Raw genomic sequence first — 23276 nt, forward strand, 5'->3', positions numbered from 1 at the left:
GTGTGTGTGTGTGTGTTTGCATCTATTTGCACTGCACGGGGGTGGGTTTTCTGTCTTAAACTTCTTAGATTTCTGTGTGCTGTCAGCGTTAACCATGTCGTTACAAGGAGCTGAACGAAGATTATCCTTGTAGTATATTCTCTATAATATTCAATTATTCATATATATATATATATATATATATATATATATATATATATATATATATATATATATATATATATATATATATATATATATATCCCTGGGGATAGGGGAGAAAGAATACTTCCCACGTATTCCCTGCGTGTCGTAGAAGGCGACTAAAAGGGGAGGGAGCGGGGGGCTGGAAATCCTCCCCTCTCATTTTTTTTTGATTTTCCAAAAGAAGGAACAGAGAACGAGGCCAGGTGAGGATATTCCCTCAGAGGCCCAGTCCTCTGTTCTTAACGCTACCTTGCTAACGCGGGAAATGGCGAATAGTATGAAAGAAAGATATATATATATATATATATATATATATATATATATATATATATATATATATATATATATATATATATATATATATATATGTGTCGGAGGTGGAGGGAACGAGGAGAAGAGGGAGACCAAATTGGAGGTGGAAAGATGGAGTGAAAAAGATTTTGTGTGATCGGGGCCTGAACATGCAGGAGGGTGAAAGGAGGGCAAGGAATAGAGTGAATTGGAGCGATGTGGTATACAGGGGTTGACGTGCTGTCAGTGGATTGAATCAAGGCATGTGAAGCGTCTGGGGTAAACCATGGAAGGCTGTGTAGGTATGTATATTTGCGTGTGTGGACGTATGTACATGTGTATGGGGGGGGGGGGGGGGGGGGGGGGTTGGGCCATTTCTTTCGTCTGTTTCCTTGCGCTACCTCGCAAACGCGGGAGACAGCGACAAAGTATGAAAAAAAAAAAAAAAAAAATATATATATATATATATATATATATATATATATATAAACGACTGTGAAACAGCCTCTGTAGTCAAAAGATCTTATCATTAGCTTTTGTTTGTAAACTGCCATCCGAGATATTCTCAAACAAACCCAGACAGAAACCAAAACATCCTCTCGAGTGCTTACATTCAGACGTACGTTCCTGGAAGGCTTAAGGGTACCGAAGCCATACGGGTCTGAGTTTGAAAATACGTAAGCGTAAACAATTACAACTGAGGCTCAATTTGTGAGGACACGTCGAGCAAGACAAGTCAAGATTTCACAATCTTTACGTAAGGAAATCAAGACACAGACCTACACAGCATGTATAGTGTAGGACAGCCTGAGTCTACTGGTGTACAGACACCAGACACAGACCTGCACAGCAAGTATGGCGTAAGACAGCCTGAGTTTACAGGTGTACAGACACTAGAAACAGACCCACACAGCAAGTATGGCGTAAGACAGCCTGAGTCTACAGGTGTACAGACACAAGACACAGACCTGAACAGCAAGTATAGTGCGGGACAGCCCGAGTCTCCTGGTGTACAAACACCAGACATGTATAGTGTAGGACAGCCTGAGTCTACTGGTGTACAGACACCAGACACAGACCTGAACAGCAAGTATAGTGTATGACAGCCTGAGTCTACTGGTGTACAAACACCAGACACAAACCCACACAGCAAGTGGTCTGCCTGACGGAACTCTCCCTCTGTGGAATCTCACGGCGACAACACTTTCCCTTGACTGTTGCTAACATCATAATGTTGAGTGACCGTTACCTTCGACAATCGTCTGCTATACGTAGAAAGGATGGATCCACTCCTGTATTATCAGTACCTTGAAGCCATCCAGTCAAGTCCAGTGGGAAATATGGGCAGAGGAGCTGCACAAAGACAAGGTCTCATGTTTACGTATCATGGCCTGGAGACTCTTTTAAACAACATCGAAGTTCTATCATTAGTCATGGGTGAGACGTAAACGCCACGCCGGAGTCTATGTTCTGGTCCCGCTGTATACGTAACTCATATCAACAAAGGAAATCGCTCAGGAGCAGTTGCAACCAGTCGAGCCGATCGTACGGTAATTTACTCCAGCACTCGTACACATATTGACCGCATGCGGCCGCCCCGCCGGCAGATGGTCCTCTCACTACGATTACTGCACGCTCGCCTGCCTGCCTGCCAGGTAAACCTGCACCGTAGTGTACCGACGGTACGTGGGCTTACGGCACGCTCCCCTGCCAGGGACTCTACCGTAGTGTACCGGCGGTACGCGTCCACATGGGGGTGAGGGCGTTCCCAGGACACAAGGTTGTCGTTTAATGTTGGTAATGAGGCAAGTGCAAGATGGTCCCCATCTTGCACTCTCTGTCCCTGAAGGTTCTTCTGCACAGGTGAGATGCCTACCAAGATGATGTACACCACCTACGATGGTACGTGTACGATGTTCAGAGCAAATCCTCCCGTACAACATGCACAGGTCAAGCGTCTTCACAGTACAGCCAGCTCATCTATCGCATCTTACCGAGAAAAATATGTTACAAGATCTGAGCACGTATCGTTACGTACTCCAACAGTGCTGTCAAATGATGTACATAAATGCCGGATGTGCGACAATCGAACTCCCGAACACGATGGGGCGACCTTTTTCTTACAACGGCCTAGTCTCTGACCTGACCTTTATGTGTCAGGTCAAGACGTTCACGGAGCTGCTCAAACCAAAACAGGAAGCCGCGTCACGCATGCACCGTCAAGCAACACACCAACGTTGACCTCGATAGATGACCACATAAGCTCCTCCTAACTACAATTTACGAGACGTAAAATGTGGCGTCCTGGAGGGAATCTGGGACAAGACGACAGCGACAGACACCCCCAGCAGGAGGCGACTGGGCACTTCAGGAAGGTACCGACGCCCGTGGCAGCGCCCACCCTGCTGGTGGTGGTGGTGGGTGGTAGAGCACATGCTAATATCCAGCCATGACTCTCTCCCTCCCTCCTTGCTCCAGCCTTGTGGTCACCAGTACACCGCCACAACCATCTCGCTACGCCACACACACCGTATCAGATGCTACCACCTACCCGGCCCAAGTCTCTCTCTACTTTACCCCTACTCCATAATGTGACTCAAGATATGTCCCCCCCCCCAAGAGAAAAACTACCTCCCTGTGCAGTGCAACACACACACACACACACACACCAGGGGGGCCGGAAAGTTATGATTGAGTGTAATGGCTGTACGTGCATGACATACACCAAGGACCATGGTGGTAGTTGGACCTATTCAACACGACGGTACGACCCTTGAACACGATGGTATGACCACTGAACACGACGGTATGACCTAAGAGTACGGCGATACGACCCCTTAGCACAACTGTCCGACCCTCGGTGCAACGGCCTGTAAATACGAAAATGATACACACGCCTTTCTCTTCAATCTTCTATTATCAACTTTTGAGGCTGATGTACTCTCAGGTGACCCCACTACTCCTCAATAAACAAGTGGTGCTAGAGGAAGATGGACATTACCAGTCAAACTTATAACTCACTATAAACCCTAATAGTAACACGATAACTATGTTGACCTCAATTAGACCGGAATTAGAACCGGCCTTTACCGGTCATGAACACTTGCCTACCTTTACCCTGGTGGGCAACGCAGCCCACCTTAGACCCAAAGTAGACCTAAATCTAGATATGCATCTTAAGAATACTTCCACTGCTTAAAAGAACCACAGAGATCTAACAGAGAAGGTCCAGAGGAGCTCGTCCCTTCCCGCCACATGGAAACGCAGCAGAGAGGCAACGAACGCTCTGTTTTACCCACTGAAAATATAAAAAAATAAAGAGGAATGGCGAGGGATCTCGGTGGCCAGGGCAACATAAGGGGGAGTGCTAAAAGCTAGTGAGGGTAGGACACATGCGTCCTTGTCGCTCGTACTTCACACCAAGAAGTCTGCATCTGTGTCCCGGACGGAGGCAGCGTACCGGGCCACCACCGGTGTATGACGACGTGGAGGGAGTCACGAGGCACATTTCCGCCACACAGAGCACAGGGATGAAGCGCATCTCCCGATGCCACTCCATCAAACCACCGGTGTAGAGCAGAACGGCAGAGCCGGGGAGTGTGGCGCGTGGGAAGCTTTAAGGCTGTGGCTCGCAATGCAGACGGACACCTGCATAAACACACACACACACACACACACGTACACACCACTCCTCACCACACTTGTGACGCCATTAGACACAGCAAACAAGTGTCGTCAGTAGAGACTTACTCATATGATGAACGCCACGATTCTGCTGGACCTTCTTCACCGTTAATAACACTGGCAGTTTCCTCTACATAACGTAAACCTCGGTCTTCATAACGCGTTACGTTACGGTGTTTATAACGCATTACTCAAGAGGACTGCTATCTACTGTCTCGTTAAAGTCTACAGCAGCAGGTAAAGACGTACCATGAACAGCGAAATATTCACCGCTCCACTCGCGATCACTGGCGAGTGCTTGATATAGCCAGAGGTGATAATAAACGGCGGAAACTGGGGAAAATCATGCACGGGAGAGGCTCAGTCATGAGCAGGCCGAGCACCACGGCGGGTGGCGAGCTTCGCAGTCACGAACTATATGACTGCATCAACACCTCAGCCCAGCCAACACCTCCTCCAAATACCAGAAATCGCCACTGAAGCCATCATAAGCCGGCTTATACCAACTGCTTTAACCTGGCTTATACCAACTGCTTAAGTCAGTTGCCTTCAAAGAATTCTATCCAAACCTTTCTGTCACCCTTACGTGACATTGTGAATATGAACTACACAATTAGCGAGGAAATGAAAATACTGTTCATCATTAGCTCACACAGAAAGGAGAAAATGTACGGAAGACGTTGAGGGCATGTGCCACCGGCCACAGTACGTGTGTACGTACAGACTGTGTTGGCAGTGTGTCAAATTACGATTGGAGCCACATAATGGTTCGCGATATCCCACGCAGTGACTAAACACCTGCCCTACATAGTATACCACTCATCCCTACATGGCTGGCTGGTACCGTCGCGATCACAGTGTGTTGTGCAACCAACACACCGACACACCATGTGTGCTGTTGCAGTCAGGAAATGCCATATTAGCCACATACTCTGGTTCCATAGTTTGCCTTGCGCATCTAAAGCACGTGTTGCTCCACCTAGTCTTTTTCTTGTACGCTTCCAGAGCCCTCTGATCCACATGGTGTGTCGCGCCGTGATCCTGGTCCGCCCTACACCACGGCGCGCCACACTATGGGTATGTCGTGTCCCCGTCATCCATACCCCTCCTCCTCCTCCTCCTCACGCTGTGTGTTGCGTTCTGCCAAAGAGCGCAGGCACGGTGTTGCTCCACACAGTGCGAATCTGTGTGATGTGGTGTGTTATCCCGCACTGTATGGTGCACGGGCGCCGTGCACAGTGTCACCCCACATGGCGTGTTCTGTTGCCCCACAGCTGTGTTAGTCAGACCCACACGGTTTGTTAAGACGCCCCACAGTGTGTGTTAGGTCGTTCCCACACGTGCTCCCACACCCACACCCACAGTGCGGTGTTCTGGCCAACACAGTAAGCCGAGACGCAAACACACATAGTGTGCCACTCCACATAGTAATGTGCCCCATCACACAACATGCACCACCACGGCACGGCACAATGGGTCTAACACGTTGTACCACCGAAGACGATGCGTGTACCGCCTCACCGCATCCTGTACCTTGCCGATGCACAGAGGGTGCACTGGTGGCTGCATGGTGTACCGGGCCAGCTGCAGTGAGACATGAACGAACCATCGCAGGACTTGATATCTCGGGCCCCAGCCAATCAGAACCTCTGTCACGCCATCCATCAATCTTCAATACTTGTCTCCTAATTTTTGTCTCCCTCCACTTCAATCTCCAATTCTTGTCTCCCTCTACTTCCGATAAGTATAAACCTTTTTGTCATCTTCGGCCCACATCTAAGCACTTCAGCAAAACCTCTTCAGGTCTCACTATAATACTCATGCTATTACCACCTCTCTCTCTCTCTCTCTCTCTCTCTCTCTCTCTCTCTCTCTCTCTCTCTCTCTCTCTCTCTCTTTCTTTGGACTACCTGGGTAGAGATCACTTATCTCCACACACATGCTATCTTACCTCACCTTACACCAGGGCTTGCTCGGTGTCCTCCGTCAGGCAACGAGAAAGATTCAGCGGCTGAGAACGTGGCTCCCCGGAGGACTTTACTTCCAGTAAGGAAGACTCGACATGAGACATCAAGGCCCGACCAAGGACTTTCCATCGACGATCTTGTGTGTGTGTGTGTGGTGTGTGTGTGTGTGTGTGTGTGTGTGTGTGTGGGGACCTGCTGCCAACTACCACGAACAGAGACACTGGTCGGCCACAGACGTACCTGAGGGCGGCGTACCCGAGGGGCGGGAAAACAACCACAAGACGCTCGCTGTTTCTGCCTCTTCAAGGATGAAAAGAAGCGTCTTCACTTTACACTGAGGTACATACCGCTCCTCCGTCTGACTATTACTGTTACTTCAGCCACGTACGCAGCTACACATCTGGTCACTCGCTACGAAGAACCACGACACTCAAAGCAAAGGTTTTTTTTACCGGTGCTCTTACTTGGCCAACGGTTAACCGATGTAGTTACTACATTCTACCCACAGAAGAGAAATGGCTACGTGAGTCCAAGCTTCATCGCACGTATATGGAGATGATTTTCCAACAACGCCATCGCAACTCGGAAATACATCACCAGAACCATGAGGTCACACGTCCCCTTCCACACGGCGCCCGTGCTCGTCAGCTGCGCGTTACGCACGCATCCTGTAATCCCAGCACCGCGTGAACCCACGGATCTGGGCACACCAGGCCGGCTACGTCCCCCGGCTGAGGCTAACGGAGGTACAGTGGCTCTTCACCGGTCAAGACCCGTCGCGTGTGAACTGTTTACCTCACCGAGGAAAGAGAGAGAGGGAGGTGTGTGTGTGTGTCTGTGTCTGTGTGTGTGTGTGTGTGTGTGTGTGTGTGTGTGTGTGTGTACAAGCAGTATGGTGGGCAGGAGCGATACAGCAACCTTGTAAAGCGAAACGGCAGTGAAGAAGACAACGACGACATTTAAGGAACTTCAAGACAAGGCTGGGCTGTTTTGCGCCCGCCGTAGACACAGTCGGAGACGCGTCGGGCCATCATCACTGGAGGTAATGTATTGGTGGTGATGGGAAGACCAGGACAACGAACACGGATGTCATTTCCCAGTGACGGGCATCAACCACAATGGCGTCTGGAACCCCACAGTGTGTACGTGTTGTCCAGCAGTATTACCAAGGACAAACACAGCGACGTACCCAATGTGGATGTATGCAACGCTCACCACGTTAATAGTGTCTGGATAGCTATCTCTCTATCAACTCCTGGGGCACGAGGGTACGACCCTGGAGCACGACGGTACGTATCTTGAGCACGAGGGTACGACCCTGGAGCACGGCGGTACGTATCTTGAGCACGAGGGTACGTATCTTGAGCACGAGGGTACGTATCTTGAGCATGAAGTTACGACCATGGAGCACAAGGGCACTAACCTTGAACACGACGGTACTGACCTTGAACACGACGGTACGACCTTGGGTATGATGGCCTGTGACCTGTCCGTCAAACCCAAGGTCGTATCGCTGTGCCTAAAGGGTTTAGAGGGACAACTTTCCACATATGGTCTATACACATCAGAAACATCGCTGTGGTAGCTATTCCAGCGAGCTATACCAACCACTTGTGGCGCCCGGGGATGGAGGGAGCTGCCAGCCCCCCGCCGCTGTGGAAGGCTCCAACTGGTCAGTGTTACGTGTATGTGGGGAAAGAAGCACAGGAGATGAAGGAGGGTGAGGGAGTCCTTCAGCATGACCACTATCCACGGTCAGCCCAAGGCCGCCCGTCCCTGGGATGCCGTCAACTGAGACGTAGTGACAAATCCGGCGTGACTCCCGGGAGGCGCTCCGTGGCAGCCGCGCAGCCTTCACCAGCCCCACTCACCACACGCAGCTAATGGCTCGTGAAAGACCAATATCATCAGAACCCCGAAGGTTGCGCGGTGTGTGTGTGTGTGTGTCTCCCTTCCCCCGTATTGACGCTAATTACCCAACTGACGTCAATCCGGTTATTAACGAATTCATCTCCCTGTTGCATTCCTCCCGCCCCGCCCCGCCCCGACCTCGCACACCACAATTCCTACATATAAACACGCCATCGCAATGACGTTTTCGTGAGGTGTATACGACAGGCCCTTACGTAGCCAAGTACGAAGGTCCGGCAGACGTTCAAACAAGGGCAAGATTTTCACCACTAACCACAAGAAAAAGTAAACTGGTAATCAAGAGAAAACAAAGCATTGCTGATGTCACTATAAACTACTTGACCCCCAACGGTCCTACGTTTGAAGACGACAGTTACGACCCTTATGGCGGCCAGGCTTGTGACCTGACCTTCAAGAGGTCTCGCCAAAGGCAAGGGTCATCATGACCAAAGGTCGTACCGTTGGGCTCAAGGGCCTCCGACGTGCTCAAGAGTCGTAGGGTCGGGCACTGTATACCGTGGTGCAGAAGGGTCGTACCGTCGTAGGTCAATGAATGCGTTATGCCACACAGTCCCAAACCCCTCACTAACTACCACGTACCAACAGGACGGCCCTAATCCCACCCTGGCTCTTCTTGAACGAGAAGATACCACGAAACTCTCTGACAGCCGTTCTTCTCGCAACCGGCCGTCTTGCGTCCACGAGTCCGCGTGCTGGACGTAGTCTATACTTATCATACAAAGTATACCTGAGGGACAGAAGCTATCATCATACCTCAAAGTAAGTGGTGTCGCAACCGCTAAAGGTTCCTTGGCCACTTAGACAATAGCTGAGGTGACCCAAGTGTCTGCGCACGCCCTTCACTGATTGCCACCGCCCGCGCTCGCTAATTACACATCGCTTACCCACAACCAGACCAATCGATTGGCAAATCTCCCTCGCTCGGGAATACCTTGGCCTCGCCAGTTGCTGTGGCGGGGCTGTGAGTCGTCGCCGACGGCCGCCAGAGATTACCCAAGGTATCTGCCGGCCAGTGTGGCAGCCTGCAGAGACCCTAGACAAATCAGTTTTCCTGGGGGACGGAATATAGTCAAAAATCTAACCTCAAAAACAACATCTTTACAGTTCAGGTGGTATTACACTTTGAAAGACCGTCTACAACATCGTGAGTGTAGGAGACAGCGTCTATCGTCATGTGTGTGTGTGTGTGTGTGTGTGTGTGTGTGTGTGAGGTGTATTACAACCTTACTCTGGCACAGATCTCTTTCCCCATCTATAAAGTAAGGAGGACAACAGAGATCCCTTCTATACTACGACATAACAAGAGAGGCATCACACATCTTTCAGCAGAACTACGCTTCATCTTCTCCCTTCGCTACGAACCATTTAAGCAAATGGCGCATGAGAGACCAAACCACGAAACTCCCAAGAGACCCTACGTCAAACCTTCACGAAACACCGCGTAACAACATACGAAAAGAAAAAAATGTATCTCTAAACTTTAAGTCAACAGAAAATTAGGCAGTGTGCGTATTGTTTATTATATTATTAAGTTACGCGCCGCTTTGCCGTGGCTTAGGAAAAACTATGCTATGTTACGCTAAGTTAGGTTAGGTTAGGTCTGCCTCTTTCACCAGAGACGATCAAGATAATCATAGCTTGATCTCCGGCCACCTGGTTTTGGCGTAGTTGTCAGGACTCGCACTCGGTGTTGTCCACCTGCCCAAATGATGACCGTGACAGAGACTGGTGTCCATAGAGAGTTAAAAGATACAATGGTATAATGGGCAAAACCGTGGCACAGTCGGTGCGATCTGTGTAAAATCCGTGGCATCTGTGCACTATCAGTGGTGCCCAAACAGAAGTCGGTGGTCTCCACGCAAAATCAGGCCTGACGTCCCTGCATGAGTTATACAAAGTGCGGAGCACAGATCTACCTACTGCTATCTGGGCATATAGCAGCATCAACCCCTTCAAAATAAACCTTGTTCAGATCAGCATTGAGGAAACACTGACGAAGAAAGATTCTCCGAACTGAATAATTACGTATATTACTAGACATGTAGGTAACATTATGCAAGGTGGGTTTTTTAACTTTTTTCACTGCTTTAAAGAGAGGGATATACAACGTGCATGTGTGTCTTGTCAGGGGTGGGGTGGCTCCTCTGTTGACTGCTCCCATCTTGCTACAATACAAGGACCCTACTGGGAATAATTTTGTAAAACTTTAGTAGGTTATCCTTGTGGAAGCTACTATGTACCTTACTGTGGTGTATTGCATACGTGTATACCTATCATAATGTTCTAGGGTCCCTGAAGAAAGGCAATCAATCAATCAACCCCATGACATAACCCAGTAAAAGTATATATATATATTTTACAGAATAGAAAGAGCGTGGACAGTGGTAATCAAACGGTAATACGATTACTACTACTACTACTAAATAATAATAATAATAATAATAATAATAATAATAATAATAATAATAATAATAATAATAATAATAATAATAATAATAATAATAATAATAATAATGATAATAATAATAATAATAATAATAATAATAATAATAATAATAATAATAAAAATATCATTGGCTCATATTCTGATATAGTACACGAGAGTACTTCGTGGTGCGTACATTGCACAGGACAAGGCAGTACCTGGCTGAAGCGGAGGGATGAAGACTGGGCAGATGACACACTGCGCAAGGCCACCCAGACCATACACCACGGCCTCCGTCGTCCGGGACATTGCGCCATTAACTCACCCTAATCATCTACTTACACTTAACGGCCCGGAACGCCTTACGTCTGCCTACTGCAATACTGTCACTCCACCGGGAGCGCCTGTACGTTTATATATCAATAAACGAATAGATATATACGAGTATATGTGCCTTAGTTGATGCCTTCCTCACGGATGAGGCAGCAGAAGGCCCGCCCAGGGCCAGACCAATGATGGTCCAGGCCACTGTCGTGACCCGGCTACCGTGTGAGGTAGCCGCCACTCCCCCTCCTCCTCTCCCTCCAACCTCGTACTCCTTCCGTTAACCACACCACCCCCTGCTAAACTCCCAGGTCTTCCACGACTGCCGCAAATCGCGCACGGGAACACCACTAACCTATCTCAATGTTAGTCTTCTTCCAAATCATCGCGCATGGAAGGCGTACCCGGACGTGTGTGTGTGTGTGTGTGTGTGGAATCGCAGGGACGAGAGGACAGTAATGCCGGGCGGGCGGGTTGTGGTCGGCCCGCTTCGTCAACATCGTATGTAAACATCAGAAGGGTCTCCCATGGTCTACCCCGGCCAGAGTAACATACACATTTGTCCCATCCAAGGAGACGCCACTGTACTTACCTGCATCCCTCCGTCCACGGACACTGTAGGTACTTGTGTCCCCTCCGTCTACGGACACCATAGGTACCTGTGTCCTTCAGTCCAAGGACAATAGGTAATGTGTCCCCACCGTCTACGGACACTAGGTACCTGTGTCGCTCAGTCCACGGACACAAGGTACTTGTGTCCCTCCGCCCACGGACGCTAGATACTTATGTATATATATATATATATATATATATATATATATATATATATATATATATATATATGGGGATAGGGGATTAAGAATACTTCCCACGTATTCCCTGCGTGTCGTAGAAGGCGACTAAAAGGGGAGGGAGCGGGGGGCTGGAAATCCTCCCCTCTCGTTTTTTTTTTTTTTTTTTTTTTTTTTTTTTTTTTTCCAAAAGAAGGAACAGAGAATTGGGCCAGGTGAGGGTATTCCCTCAAAGGCCCAGTCCTCTGTTCTTAACGCTACCTCGCTAATGCGGGAAATGGCGAATAGTTTGAAAGAAAGATATAAATATATATATATATATATATATATATATATATATATATATATATATATATATATATATATATATATATATATATATATATATATATCGATCTTATGTCTACGATTTACAGCAGTGTACATGTCTGAAGAAATCAAAGATATAAAGAAAAAAAACATGAAATTTTCATATAAATAAGTTATAAGACATCGAAAAACTATGCAAGAAAGATGACTTCGAAAAGTGATACAGGAAAACCCCTAGGCTCTGCCACCGATCTTCATCGAACGTTGCTAGCACGCTGCAGCTCCTCTCCTCCACAACGTACGAAAACGTTTGCCGGACATTTTCAAGGCCAAGAAAAACATAGAGCGTTTAGCTCTCCTCTCAATTTCCAGTTGGGATGCAACACTGATTTTGTGTACGAAATATTATTTCGCTCTGAATCCAATATGATTGCCATTGAAATACCTTAATAATGGTAAGTTGAACAGCATTTCACTTCTTTTGCTATTTATGAAATGGAACTGAAATTATGCATATATATATATATATATATATATATATATATATATATATATATATATATATATATATATATATATATATATATATATATATACGAGCAAAGTGTATAGGAACGCACGCTTTCATATAACATACAAACCTCCACAGGGGTTCGGTCCTGGCTGTTGGAGGTTTGTATATATATATATATATATATATATATATATATATATATATATATATATATATATATATATATATATATATATATATATACCTTTGAGATTATTCCACGACACTTCACTACCATATGTTCTCCAACACAAGACAACCGTGTGACATGCCATTCATCAGGTCTAGCTAGACTCACGTGGGGGTATCCACCCCAAGTGTTGAGGTGTATGGTCGAGCTCGTGTGTATTAGCGCTCACCTTCTGAGCGCTGCCCGGCTGTGTGTTCTACGCGCGTTTCGTCTTGCAGTTGACGACGATGGGCCACAGGCTGCGTACGGAGGTGGTGGTGGTGGTGGTGGGTATAGTGTGGCTGGCTGGTCAGACGGAGGGACAGTCGGAACCCTACTGCAGCTTCACGCCCAACCACACCCTGTGCAAGTCTACCGGCGTGAATGCCCGCTGCGGCAAGGAGATGCAGAAGCGCGGGGTGGAGAGGCGGGATGCCACGGCCATCGTGACCCAGCACAACCAGCTGCGCTCCCAAGTGGCCACGGGCAACGAGAAGCGCGGGGTTGGCGGGTCCCAGCCGGCGGCCTCCAACATGAGACTCATGGTCAGTACTTATCATACGATCTCCTCCTCCTCCCCCTAACCCCCAACCATACTGCATTTCAAAGCTCCACTGACCCACTGAATGAATTCCAGTCAACTTTCACCTCAGTACAATATACAATGTAATCAATAAGAGGACACATCATCCTAAAAACATAAATTACCTTTATTTTTTTCCTTGAACAAAAACATTGTGCAATGTAGTCATAGACTAGACAACACACCAGTTGAAGGATAAGTTGTGGGGGTGCTGGATGGGTGGTGACCTTGTGGTTAACGGTCAGTGTCGTCGGCAGGAGTGGGACGACGAGCTGGCCCGCGTGGCGCAGGGGCACGCCGACCAGTGCCTCTTCAAGCACGACTGCCCCGACTGCCGCCGAGTCTGTGAGTACTGACCTCTTGACCTGGTATTGATAGTGTGTGTGTGTGTGTGTGTGTGTGTGTGTGTGTGTGTGTGCAGCACGAGTGGGAGACTCCGTCTGTTTCTTTCGTTAACTCGCTTGGGCGGAAGAAGCAACTGTGAATATATATATATATATATATATATATATATATATATATATATATATATATATATATATATATATATATATATGGCAGCGGATGGAACCATGGAAGCGTGAGTCACAGGGTGGGGGAGGAGGCAAAGGTCCTGGGAGCGTTGAAGAATGTGTGGAAGGCGAGAACATTATCTCGGAGAGCAAAACTGGGTATGTTTGAAGGAATAGTGGTTCCAACAATGTTGTATGGTTGCGAGGCGTGGGCGATAGACAGAGTTGTGTGGAGGAGGGTGGATGTGCTGGAAATGAGATGTTTGAAGACAATATGTGGTGTGTGGTGGTTTGATCGAGTAAGTAAAGAAAGGGTAAGAGAGATGTGTGGTAATAAAAAGAGTGCGGTTGAGAGAGCGGAAGAGGGTGTTTTGAAATGGTTTGGTCACATGGAGAGAACGTGTGAGGAAAGATTGACAAAGAGGATATGTGTGTCAGAGGTGGAGGGAACGGGGAGAAGTGGGAGACCAAATTGGAGGTGGCGGGGTGGCGGCAGAAATGGATGAAGGCAGCTTGTATGAATATGTACATGCGTATATATGTATATGTCTGTGTATGTATATGTATGTATACGTTGAAATGTATAGGTATGTATATGTGCGTGTGTGGACGTGTATGTATATACATGTGAATGTGGGTGGGTTGGGCCATTCTTTCGTCTGTTTCCTTGCGCTACCTCGTTAACGCGGGAGCCAGCGTCAAAGTATAATATATATATATATATATATATATATATATATATATATATATATATATATATATATATATATATATATATATATATATATATATATATATATATATATATTCCTATGAGTCCACGGGGAAAATGAAACACGAAAAGTGTTTCATTTTCCCCGTGGACTCATAGGAATATCTTGATCACGTGCAAAATTGTGATCCTTTCCAATATATACATATATATCGCAAAAGGTCACAGCGGCGCACGTGATCTAGCATATGCATAAAACCACAGCGGAAAATGAAACACCATAAGTTCCCAAGAGCACTTTCGTGTAATTGATCCCCTGCCGATGTGATCGTTACGCGAGAGTGCACTTGGGAACTTATCGTGTTTCATTTTTCTCGTGGTTATATATATATATATATATATATATATATATATATATATATATATATATATATATATATATATATATTATCCCTGGGGATAGGGGATTAAGAATACTTCCCACGTATTCCCTGCGTGTCGTAGAAGGCGACTAAAAGGGGAGGGAGCGGGGGGCTGGAAATCCTCCCCTCTCGTTTTTTTTTTTTTTTTTTTTTTCAATTTTCCAAAAGAAGGAACAGAGAATTGGGCCAGGTGAGGGTATTCCCTCAAAGGCCCAGTCCTCTGTTCTTAACGCTACCTCGCTAATGCGGGAAATGGCGAATAGTTTGAAAGAAGAAAGAAGAAAGATATATATATATATATATATATATATATATATATATATATATATATATATATATATATATATATATATATATATATATATAAAACACTTTACTAACGGCCCCAATACAGCCAGGTTTGGCGTGGGGCAGAACTTGTTCATCAGCTTCCAGAGCAACTTCGACACGAGCGTCCAGTGGGAGCGGGCCATCCAGGCCTGGTACAACGAGGTGGCCGACTTCAACCCCAAGGACATCCATCCCTTTAAGTCAGTGTTCTCACCTATCTCTCCATTTTCTTTAAGCTTGGTAGTAATCCTAGCCAAAAGTGAATCAGCACACTTCAAATAATGATAACCTTTATCGAGCACAAGGCGAAGAATGTGGGAGAGGAGGAACACCCTCCATCCCTCTTACAAAGAATTTCCGTACAGAGAAAAGTGACGACAATATGAGGCTTTGCAACAATCTTCCTCACTGATGATGTAGGTCCTGTGCCGCCTAGTCAGTACAACTTTTCCTTTCCGCTGGGAATCAATGGCAAACTCATTCTTCGTAATTCAAGCCCACCTCCATAAAAAAGAAAAGAATAATGAGGTGTGCTGATTTGAGTTCTAGGGACATATTTTCATGTGGTCAAGAGCATCTCTAACAACTGATGCGATTCTACCCTTCCTCCTCTCCTCTGACCCGATCACCCTACAGCTACCTCTCCAGATGATGGGGGCTGCTCCTCTCTGGCGCAATCTTCATCCTCCTCCTCCTCGAGTTGAATGACTCTGCGTCGAGTCGTCCTCCCCCGTCTCCTCCCACTGAACCCACGCCTTCTCCTACATCCTGCCCACACGGAGTCTTCCTAGCACTTCCCCCACCTTCATGTGGACATGGCGTATGGCGCCCCCCCCAGACGGCATAATCTCTCCACGAATTCTACGGACGTGCGGCTCTGAACTACTTCCGGTCCATGTCTCGAGACACCAGGCTCTTTTCCACCCTCTCAGGAGCATGCCACGGTGCAGGCCCATCCCTGAGACAGACCTTTCTAACTCCTCCAACTATTGTCCCACTGCTCTCACTTCTACTCTTTTTTTTTTCTTCAAATATTTGAAGTTCTCCCTCATCACTCTCACCTCCTCAAACTCTCAGAATCCCACTGCATTCTCTCCGAGACACACCACTGTGACTCTCGAAGTACAAGGTGTGTGCCGGTGATCATTCTCCCATATGACCCATCCCTCTGCTCCTCCTCCTCCTCCTCCTTCAGAGAAGTAAGCGAATCATTACTCGTAGCCCTCAATATATCTCCATAGCATTTCGTTCTTACCTAACCTTCCTTCGTTTGGCTTCTCCGCGTCACTCTGTTCCCTAGTGTATAGCTGTATAGTGTATAGCTTTCCAGTCGGTTCACGGCAGTAGATGATGGAGCGATTTTCCCCCTTCTGTTTCTATCATCAGCGTTGTCTATCAGGGTTCTGGGCTAATATCTATTCTCTTTCTTCTATCTATAAACTACCTGTCTGCATCACCTATCCCTATTCACTCATCTCTCTCTCTCTCTCTCTCTCTCTCTCTCTCTCTCTCTCTCTCTCTCTCTCTCTCTCTCTCTCTCTCTCTCTCTCATACTCTGCGTGTCACTATTTTCCCTCAGTTCAATTCCAAAACACGACAATTCATCTATACATTAACATAAATACAACCTCCTCTATATCCTGGAAATCCCACATAATCAGCATTAGAAAAAAAGAAAAATCTGCTTCCCAAAAGCTAGAGGAAGCTGGAGGTGTACTGATACCATAATCCTTTCTACTGTGAGCAAGTGTTTCATGTCCACAGGGGGTCAGACCCGTCCTAGTATGGAGTTATGGAACACTGCTCATCTATTTGGGGTTGGATGTTCCTCCATCTTTTGTATCAGTCAGAGCGGAATCAAACCCCCTTCAGGCTTATGAATTCGCCAGGCATCACCTCTCTCTCCCATTACCCTCTCTCTGTTAACGCGTCGTGATGGTGCAGCTCTCTCTCTCTCTCTCTCTCTCTCTCTCTCTCTCTCTCTCTCTCTCTCTCTCTCTCTCTCTCTTCTGGAGGTACCATCTAACTAGGCTGATCCTCCTGCTGCTGCTGCTGCTGTCGTCTTTAGCCGCATGGTCGTCTCCTCCTCAGTTGATATACATCGAAGAGACGAAGCTAGGACGCCATCTGGTAAACGATGTATATCAACTGTTGATGTGATTATTACACGAAAGTGCACTTGGGAACTTATCGTGTTTCATTTTCCCCGTGGACTCATAGGAATATCTTGATCACGCGCAAAATTGTGATCCTTTCCAATATATATATATATATATATATATATATATATATATATATATATATATATATATATATATATATATATATATATATATATATGAGGAAAGACATGGTAGATATATGCTAGGTTAAGAGACGGGGGCACCTCTCTCCCCGTAACACACAGATAGCAATCACACAACAGCAGACTGATGATATACAATTATTCAGTACATGTATTCAGTACAATACAAGATAGGTCAGTACACATTATGGGTAGCACAACACCAGACGGGTCAAACCACAACAATCAACTACCAGTAGTGGCTGCTGGAGGAGTAATTACGGTCTGGTTCCCGGCGCAGGTTCTCCTCTGGCACGGGCCACTACACACAGATGCTGTGGTGGAGCACGTACAAGATTGGGTGCGGCTTCATCATGTTCAAGGAGGGCAGATGGTGGAAGAAGCTGTACACCTGTAACTATGGACCTGCCGGCAACATTATCTTCAGCACCATGTACAGTAAGGGGTCTCCCTGCTCCTCCTGCCCCGACGGCACCTCTTGCTCCGTCCGATACCCCGGGCTATGTCGTAAGTACAACCTGCTCCGTCTGTGCCATCTCTTTGTCCCACTTCTGCTGCCTAACCCACCATCTGACTGCCTGGCCGAAGCCAGTTATCTAAACCGAATTAACTGCCAGGTGCATGGCATCCCCAGACCGGTGTGGTAAGAACACATACGCGGTCTGCGAGGCTGCAAACAGGTAATGACGCAAGAAGTACAAGGTGTGGTGCAATGTGGTGTGTTAGGAAGGATGTGGGTAGGTCATGGAATGTAGGGTACAGACAAGGCTGAGGGCCGGTCATGTACCTGGGGGTATAGACAAGGCTGAGGGCCGGTCATGTACCTAGGGGTACAGACAAGGCTGAGGGCCGGTCATGTACCTGGGGGTACAGACAAGGCTGAGGGTCGGTCATGTACCTGAGGGCCGGTCATGTACCTTGGGGTACAGACAAGGCTGAGGGTCGGTCATGTACCTGGGGGTACAGACAAGGCTGAGGGTCGGTCATGTACCTGGGGGTATAGACAAGGCTGAGGGTCGGTCATGTACCTGAGGGCCGGTCATGTACCTGGGGGTACAGACAAGGCTGAGGGCCGGTCATGTACCTGGGGGTACAGACAAGGCTGAGGGTCGGTCATGTACCTGAGGATACAGACAAGGCTGAGGGCCGGTCATGTACCTGGGGGTACAGACAAGGCTGAGGGTCGGTCATGTACCTGGGGGTACAGGCAAGGCTGAGGGTCGGTCATGTACCTGCGGGTACAGACAAGGAAGATGTACAAGACTAGACGATAAAAGACGACTCACTCCACCTGAACACCTAACATATACAAACGTGTCAGGCCCCATACTTGATGCTATCACATTCACAGGCAGTATCGCGCGAGCTGGGCAGTTCGCTCAGCACCAACCTTAAAAGAATAAGATCAATAACTTGGTGAAGGTGCCATGGCAAATAGAGTTTTACCTTCCGTAGTCAAAATGAAAATGTAATTATCCCCGACACAGGAATAAATGACCGCGAGAGCATGTGATAAACATAATTAGACCCCCGTCAGGTAACACGACCAGAACCTTATGAGAACGGACACGAGAGCTTCGCCAAGAATGGGCAATGTGAGGATGAAACACTTCGCCAAGAATGGGCAGATGTGAGGATGAAACACTGTCTCAAAGTCAGGTTTCTCTTTCCAGTTTCTTCCCCCATAATGTCTGTAGACGGTGGGTTGTGACCCACCGTCCAGGAACACCAACACGCTACCGTAGGTTAGTTGGCATCTGGGGTCAAGACTTTACGAAGAATGAATTTTACGGTTTAAGTTTCTGAAGTCACGAAAGACGGGCCATTTCTCAGTATGTAATGATTGCCACACAAGCAATGGGAACAGGAATGGCACACACACACACACACACACACACACACACACACACACACACACACACACGTCTGAGGCCAAGGACTGAAGGTATACCAAAGATTGTTTCCACTGACGAGAGACGATAGGGTAAATAAATGAGTCCATTTTCTGATCACTGGTTATCACAAGGTTCAGCAATAAAGGATCAAAGATGGGGGAGGGCCCCCGGGTCACTGCAGGGCTTAAATGATGAAACAGATCAGGACTTGCCTCTCATAGAAGGGACGCTGCTCGTGGGCACACCCGACCAACGGACGACCACACGTTTGCACGCCCGGGCAGGACTCGCTCTGGGCGCCACACAGCCTACAAGACGTGGGAAATATTCATGAGAATCATTACTGTGTGACACAGTCATGCTGGCAACGGGGCAGACAGATCTACTGTGGGCGACCAAGCATATGTGGCTATGTTGTACAGTGATCGATCTACTGTGGGCGACCAAGCCTAAGTGGCTCGATCTACTGTGGGCGACCAAGCGTATGTGGCTATGCTGTACGGTGATCGATCTACTGTGGGCGACCAAGCATATGTGGCTATGCTGTACGGTGATCGATCATTTCAGTGGGCGACCAAGCATATGTGGCTATGTTGTACAGTGATCGATCTACTGTGGGCGACCAAGCATATGTGGCTATGTTGTACGGTGATCGATCATTTCTGTGGGTGACCAAGCATATGTGGCTATGTTGTACAGTGATCAATTATTTTTGTGTGTATTTCATGAAACTTAACTTATAATGAGATATATGTCAATTTTTTTTTTTGCAATGTAACACATAATATTACATATCACACATACCGCTTGTATTTTGCTTGAGAAAATGCGTTGGCATGCACAGGCACTAGAAAGCACTAATCAGCATTTGTACATATCAAAGCAGCTTTGCTATTCACCATTAACATACCAGCATCCCCACTACCCCACTCAGTAATGTAGACGGAGCGTCTGATACAACTGCATTAATACAGCGGGACTCAACGACCCGGTTGTGTGAGTTGCACTGAGTGACTGTATGAACCTCCTCATCCCGGTCCACACCAACGCTGCAACCAGCTCGCTCATATCACCACCTCGCTGCCTGAGCACACCAGTACCGCCAATGGTTTATGATGGCTGGCCTTTGACCACACTGTCAAAGGGTCAGACCAGGTAAGGGGGGAAAGGCGAGAAGGAGACATCATTTCCAAGTGTTTTACGCCCAGCCGTCCTACTGAAGCAGGGAGGGGAAGGGAGAGGGGAGGAGGGTGTTGATAACCCGGACATGTCAAAACCTACACCAGCATTAATCGCCTCCAGGTACGTACAGGGGGCGTGTCACGCAGGTCACCATCCTCTTACCGTACGTCCTCCTACGTCACCCAAGGTCGCCACTCTCATCTTCTATCATCTCCACACAGTTCACACCCCCCTTTCCCCCCTTTCACTTACTGAGAGGAGGTGGGGTTCCACCAAGCCCCAGATGCTGGAGAGAGAGAGAGAGAGAGAGAGAGAGAGAGAGAGAGAGAGAGAGAGAGAGAGAGAGAGAGAGAGAGAGAGAGAGAGAGAGAGAGAGAGAGACTCTAAAGCAATCAGGTAACAGGCTCCTTTCAAGAGGTTAGGGCGCCTGAGACACACGTCTCTGGGCCCCTTGTAGGCTGAAGAACGTCCAGTAGCACACACACACACACACACACACACACACACACACACACACACACACAGACACACACACACACAGATCGCTACGTCAGTATAGATTAACCTAGCTCCACCACACCTCTGTACACAGGTAATACACACCCACACAGCTTCACCACAGGCTAGTGCTGTTCAGCAGAGGGAATTCCACGCGACCTCCACTCACCTTAGTCCAACACAGGCTGGAACAGCTCAACACAAGCAACACACTGACCCACGGGAAGCTACATGGGTTCACTATGGCCCCCAGAGGTCACCAAAGGTTAGCACAGCTCATCACTGGTGTGCGCATAACTAGCGCAGTCTGCTACATATCAGCATACGTCAGAATGTGTATCATAAACATCACAACAACTCATCCCAGATCAGCAGAGTTCATTAGCATGTTAGGAAACTCACTCGCTATAGACGTGCGACTCTTCATTACTTCTTCGTGTGGCCGTGCCTAGCTTTACGATTCCTCCCCGCGTTGCTCTAAGGCCGTGCCACACCCCATACACGAAGCTGACCTGCCACTGGGCGCCACGTGTGTGAGCCGAGTCGAGGGCGAGCTGGTTGCTTGGCGTGGCTGGCTACTGGGCGCAGCTTTGGTGGGCAGGACTGTCGTCATGATGAGGGGGGGGGGGGGGTTTACGGGGTCCTGCTGGTAGCGTAGGGGAAGGCTTGAAGATCGCTTGGCTTTGTGTATTGCAGAGAGTGTAGAGGCGAGTGGGGTCGGGCCACGCAGACTCACTACCACCACAACCACAACCACAACCAAGCCCTTCCCCAACAACGGCGGCAGCAACGACCAGGATAATGCCATTCTTAACCCTGCCAACGGCAACAGTAACAACAACGGGTTTAACGTATTTAATGGCTTTATTGACATTAACAGTATTAACCCCAGTGATGTAGACCTGGCGGCTCTGATCCGTTTCTTCAACAGCCGTAGGAGAAGCACGACCGGCACGCCCCTCCCGGTCCGGGTGAACCCCGTGTTCAACCGCCGGGTTGTAAGGCCATCTCTGATCACAGCTAGGCCCACTACCGCCACAGGTGCTACCCAGTCACGCTTACCACCTACAACCGCTACTGCTTCCCCAGTGCCTCCTTCCCTTACAACCCTGAGCACCACTGTGCCCACAACCATCCCTACCACAGCCAGAACCACCACAATCAACACAACATCATCCCCCACAACTAGCGACACTTCCTCCCCAGAAGGTTCCAGATTCCGGTCGAGCGTCCCCACGAACCAGGTTCTCCTGCGCCGAACTGGCTTTTCAACAACCTCCTTCCCCAAGTCTCGGGGAAAGGCCATGGAGACGACGATCCCAGCCCAGTCGGAGCAGCCTGACGCAGACGCCACCTTCGTGCCGTTCACGGGCGCTCAGCCGACCGCCAGCGACCTGACGCCGTTCCTGAAGCGGGCCGGCACCAACACCCAGCTCATCAGGACCTCCTCCCTGGGCAACGTGAGGAACATCATCGCCTCTCTCCCTGAAGGCCAAAAGCCCATCGTCCTCTTCAGGTACAGTGCGAGACACGACAGTTTAAAAAAAAAATTATCAGCATTAAAACTATGAAGGTAAATGAACCTAAGAGAATCACACAGCGAATATCAGTCTACGTTGTGGTAATCATATTATCATTATCACTATCATATATATATATATATATATATATATATATATATATATATATATATATATATATATATATGAAAGTGAAATCGCACTTCAGTAGTTCATACAATCTTATTCAACATGTAATTCTTCCATACATGTGGCACAAAAGCCTTCATGGAGACAGCTCACCTCATCAGGTGCCAATAATCAATAAAATTATCTGAATCCTAATATCACAACTTAAGTACCGTCTGGCGTCTATCATATATATATATATATATATATATATATATATATATATATATATATATATATATATATATATATATATATATATATATATATATATATATATATGTATATATATATCATATATATATATATATATATATATATATATATATATATATATATATATATATATATATATATATATATATATATATGTATATATATATCATATATATATATATATATATATATATATATATATATATATATATATATATATATATATATATATGTGTCGGAGGTGGAGGGAACGAGGAGAAGAGGGAGACCAAATAGGAGGTGGAAAGATGGAGTGAAAAAGA

General features: G+C 47.3%; 1 protein-coding gene across 4 annotated transcripts in view; it reads left to right on the forward strand.

The window, feature by feature from the left end:
• Window positions 1-23276, forward strand: part of LOC139766227 (uncharacterized) — a 55208-nt gene that overhangs the window by 29385 nt on the left and 2547 nt on the right. For 2 of the 4 annotated variants that reach the window (XM_071694550.1, XM_071694552.1), the window contains exons 2-6: window positions 12871-13176; window positions 13472-13559; window positions 15255-15390; window positions 17776-18002; window positions 21767-22586. In XM_071694550.1, coding sequence (XP_071550651.1) covers window positions 12880-13176; window positions 13472-13559; window positions 15255-15390; window positions 17776-18002; window positions 21767-22586 — 1568 coding nt within the window. In that variant the 5' untranslated portion in view covers window positions 12871-12879. The remainder of the gene's footprint in view (window positions 1-12870; window positions 13177-13471; window positions 13560-15254; window positions 15391-17775; window positions 18003-21766; window positions 22587-23276) is intronic. The other 2 variants (XM_071694553.1, XM_071694554.1) reach the window with 2 other exon arrangements.

The sequence above is a fragment of the Panulirus ornatus genome, chromosome 57 (assembly GCF_036320965.1).
Source record: "Panulirus ornatus isolate Po-2019 chromosome 57, ASM3632096v1, whole genome shotgun sequence".
Taxonomy (NCBI): Eukaryota; Metazoa; Arthropoda; class Malacostraca; order Decapoda; family Palinuridae; genus Panulirus; species Panulirus ornatus.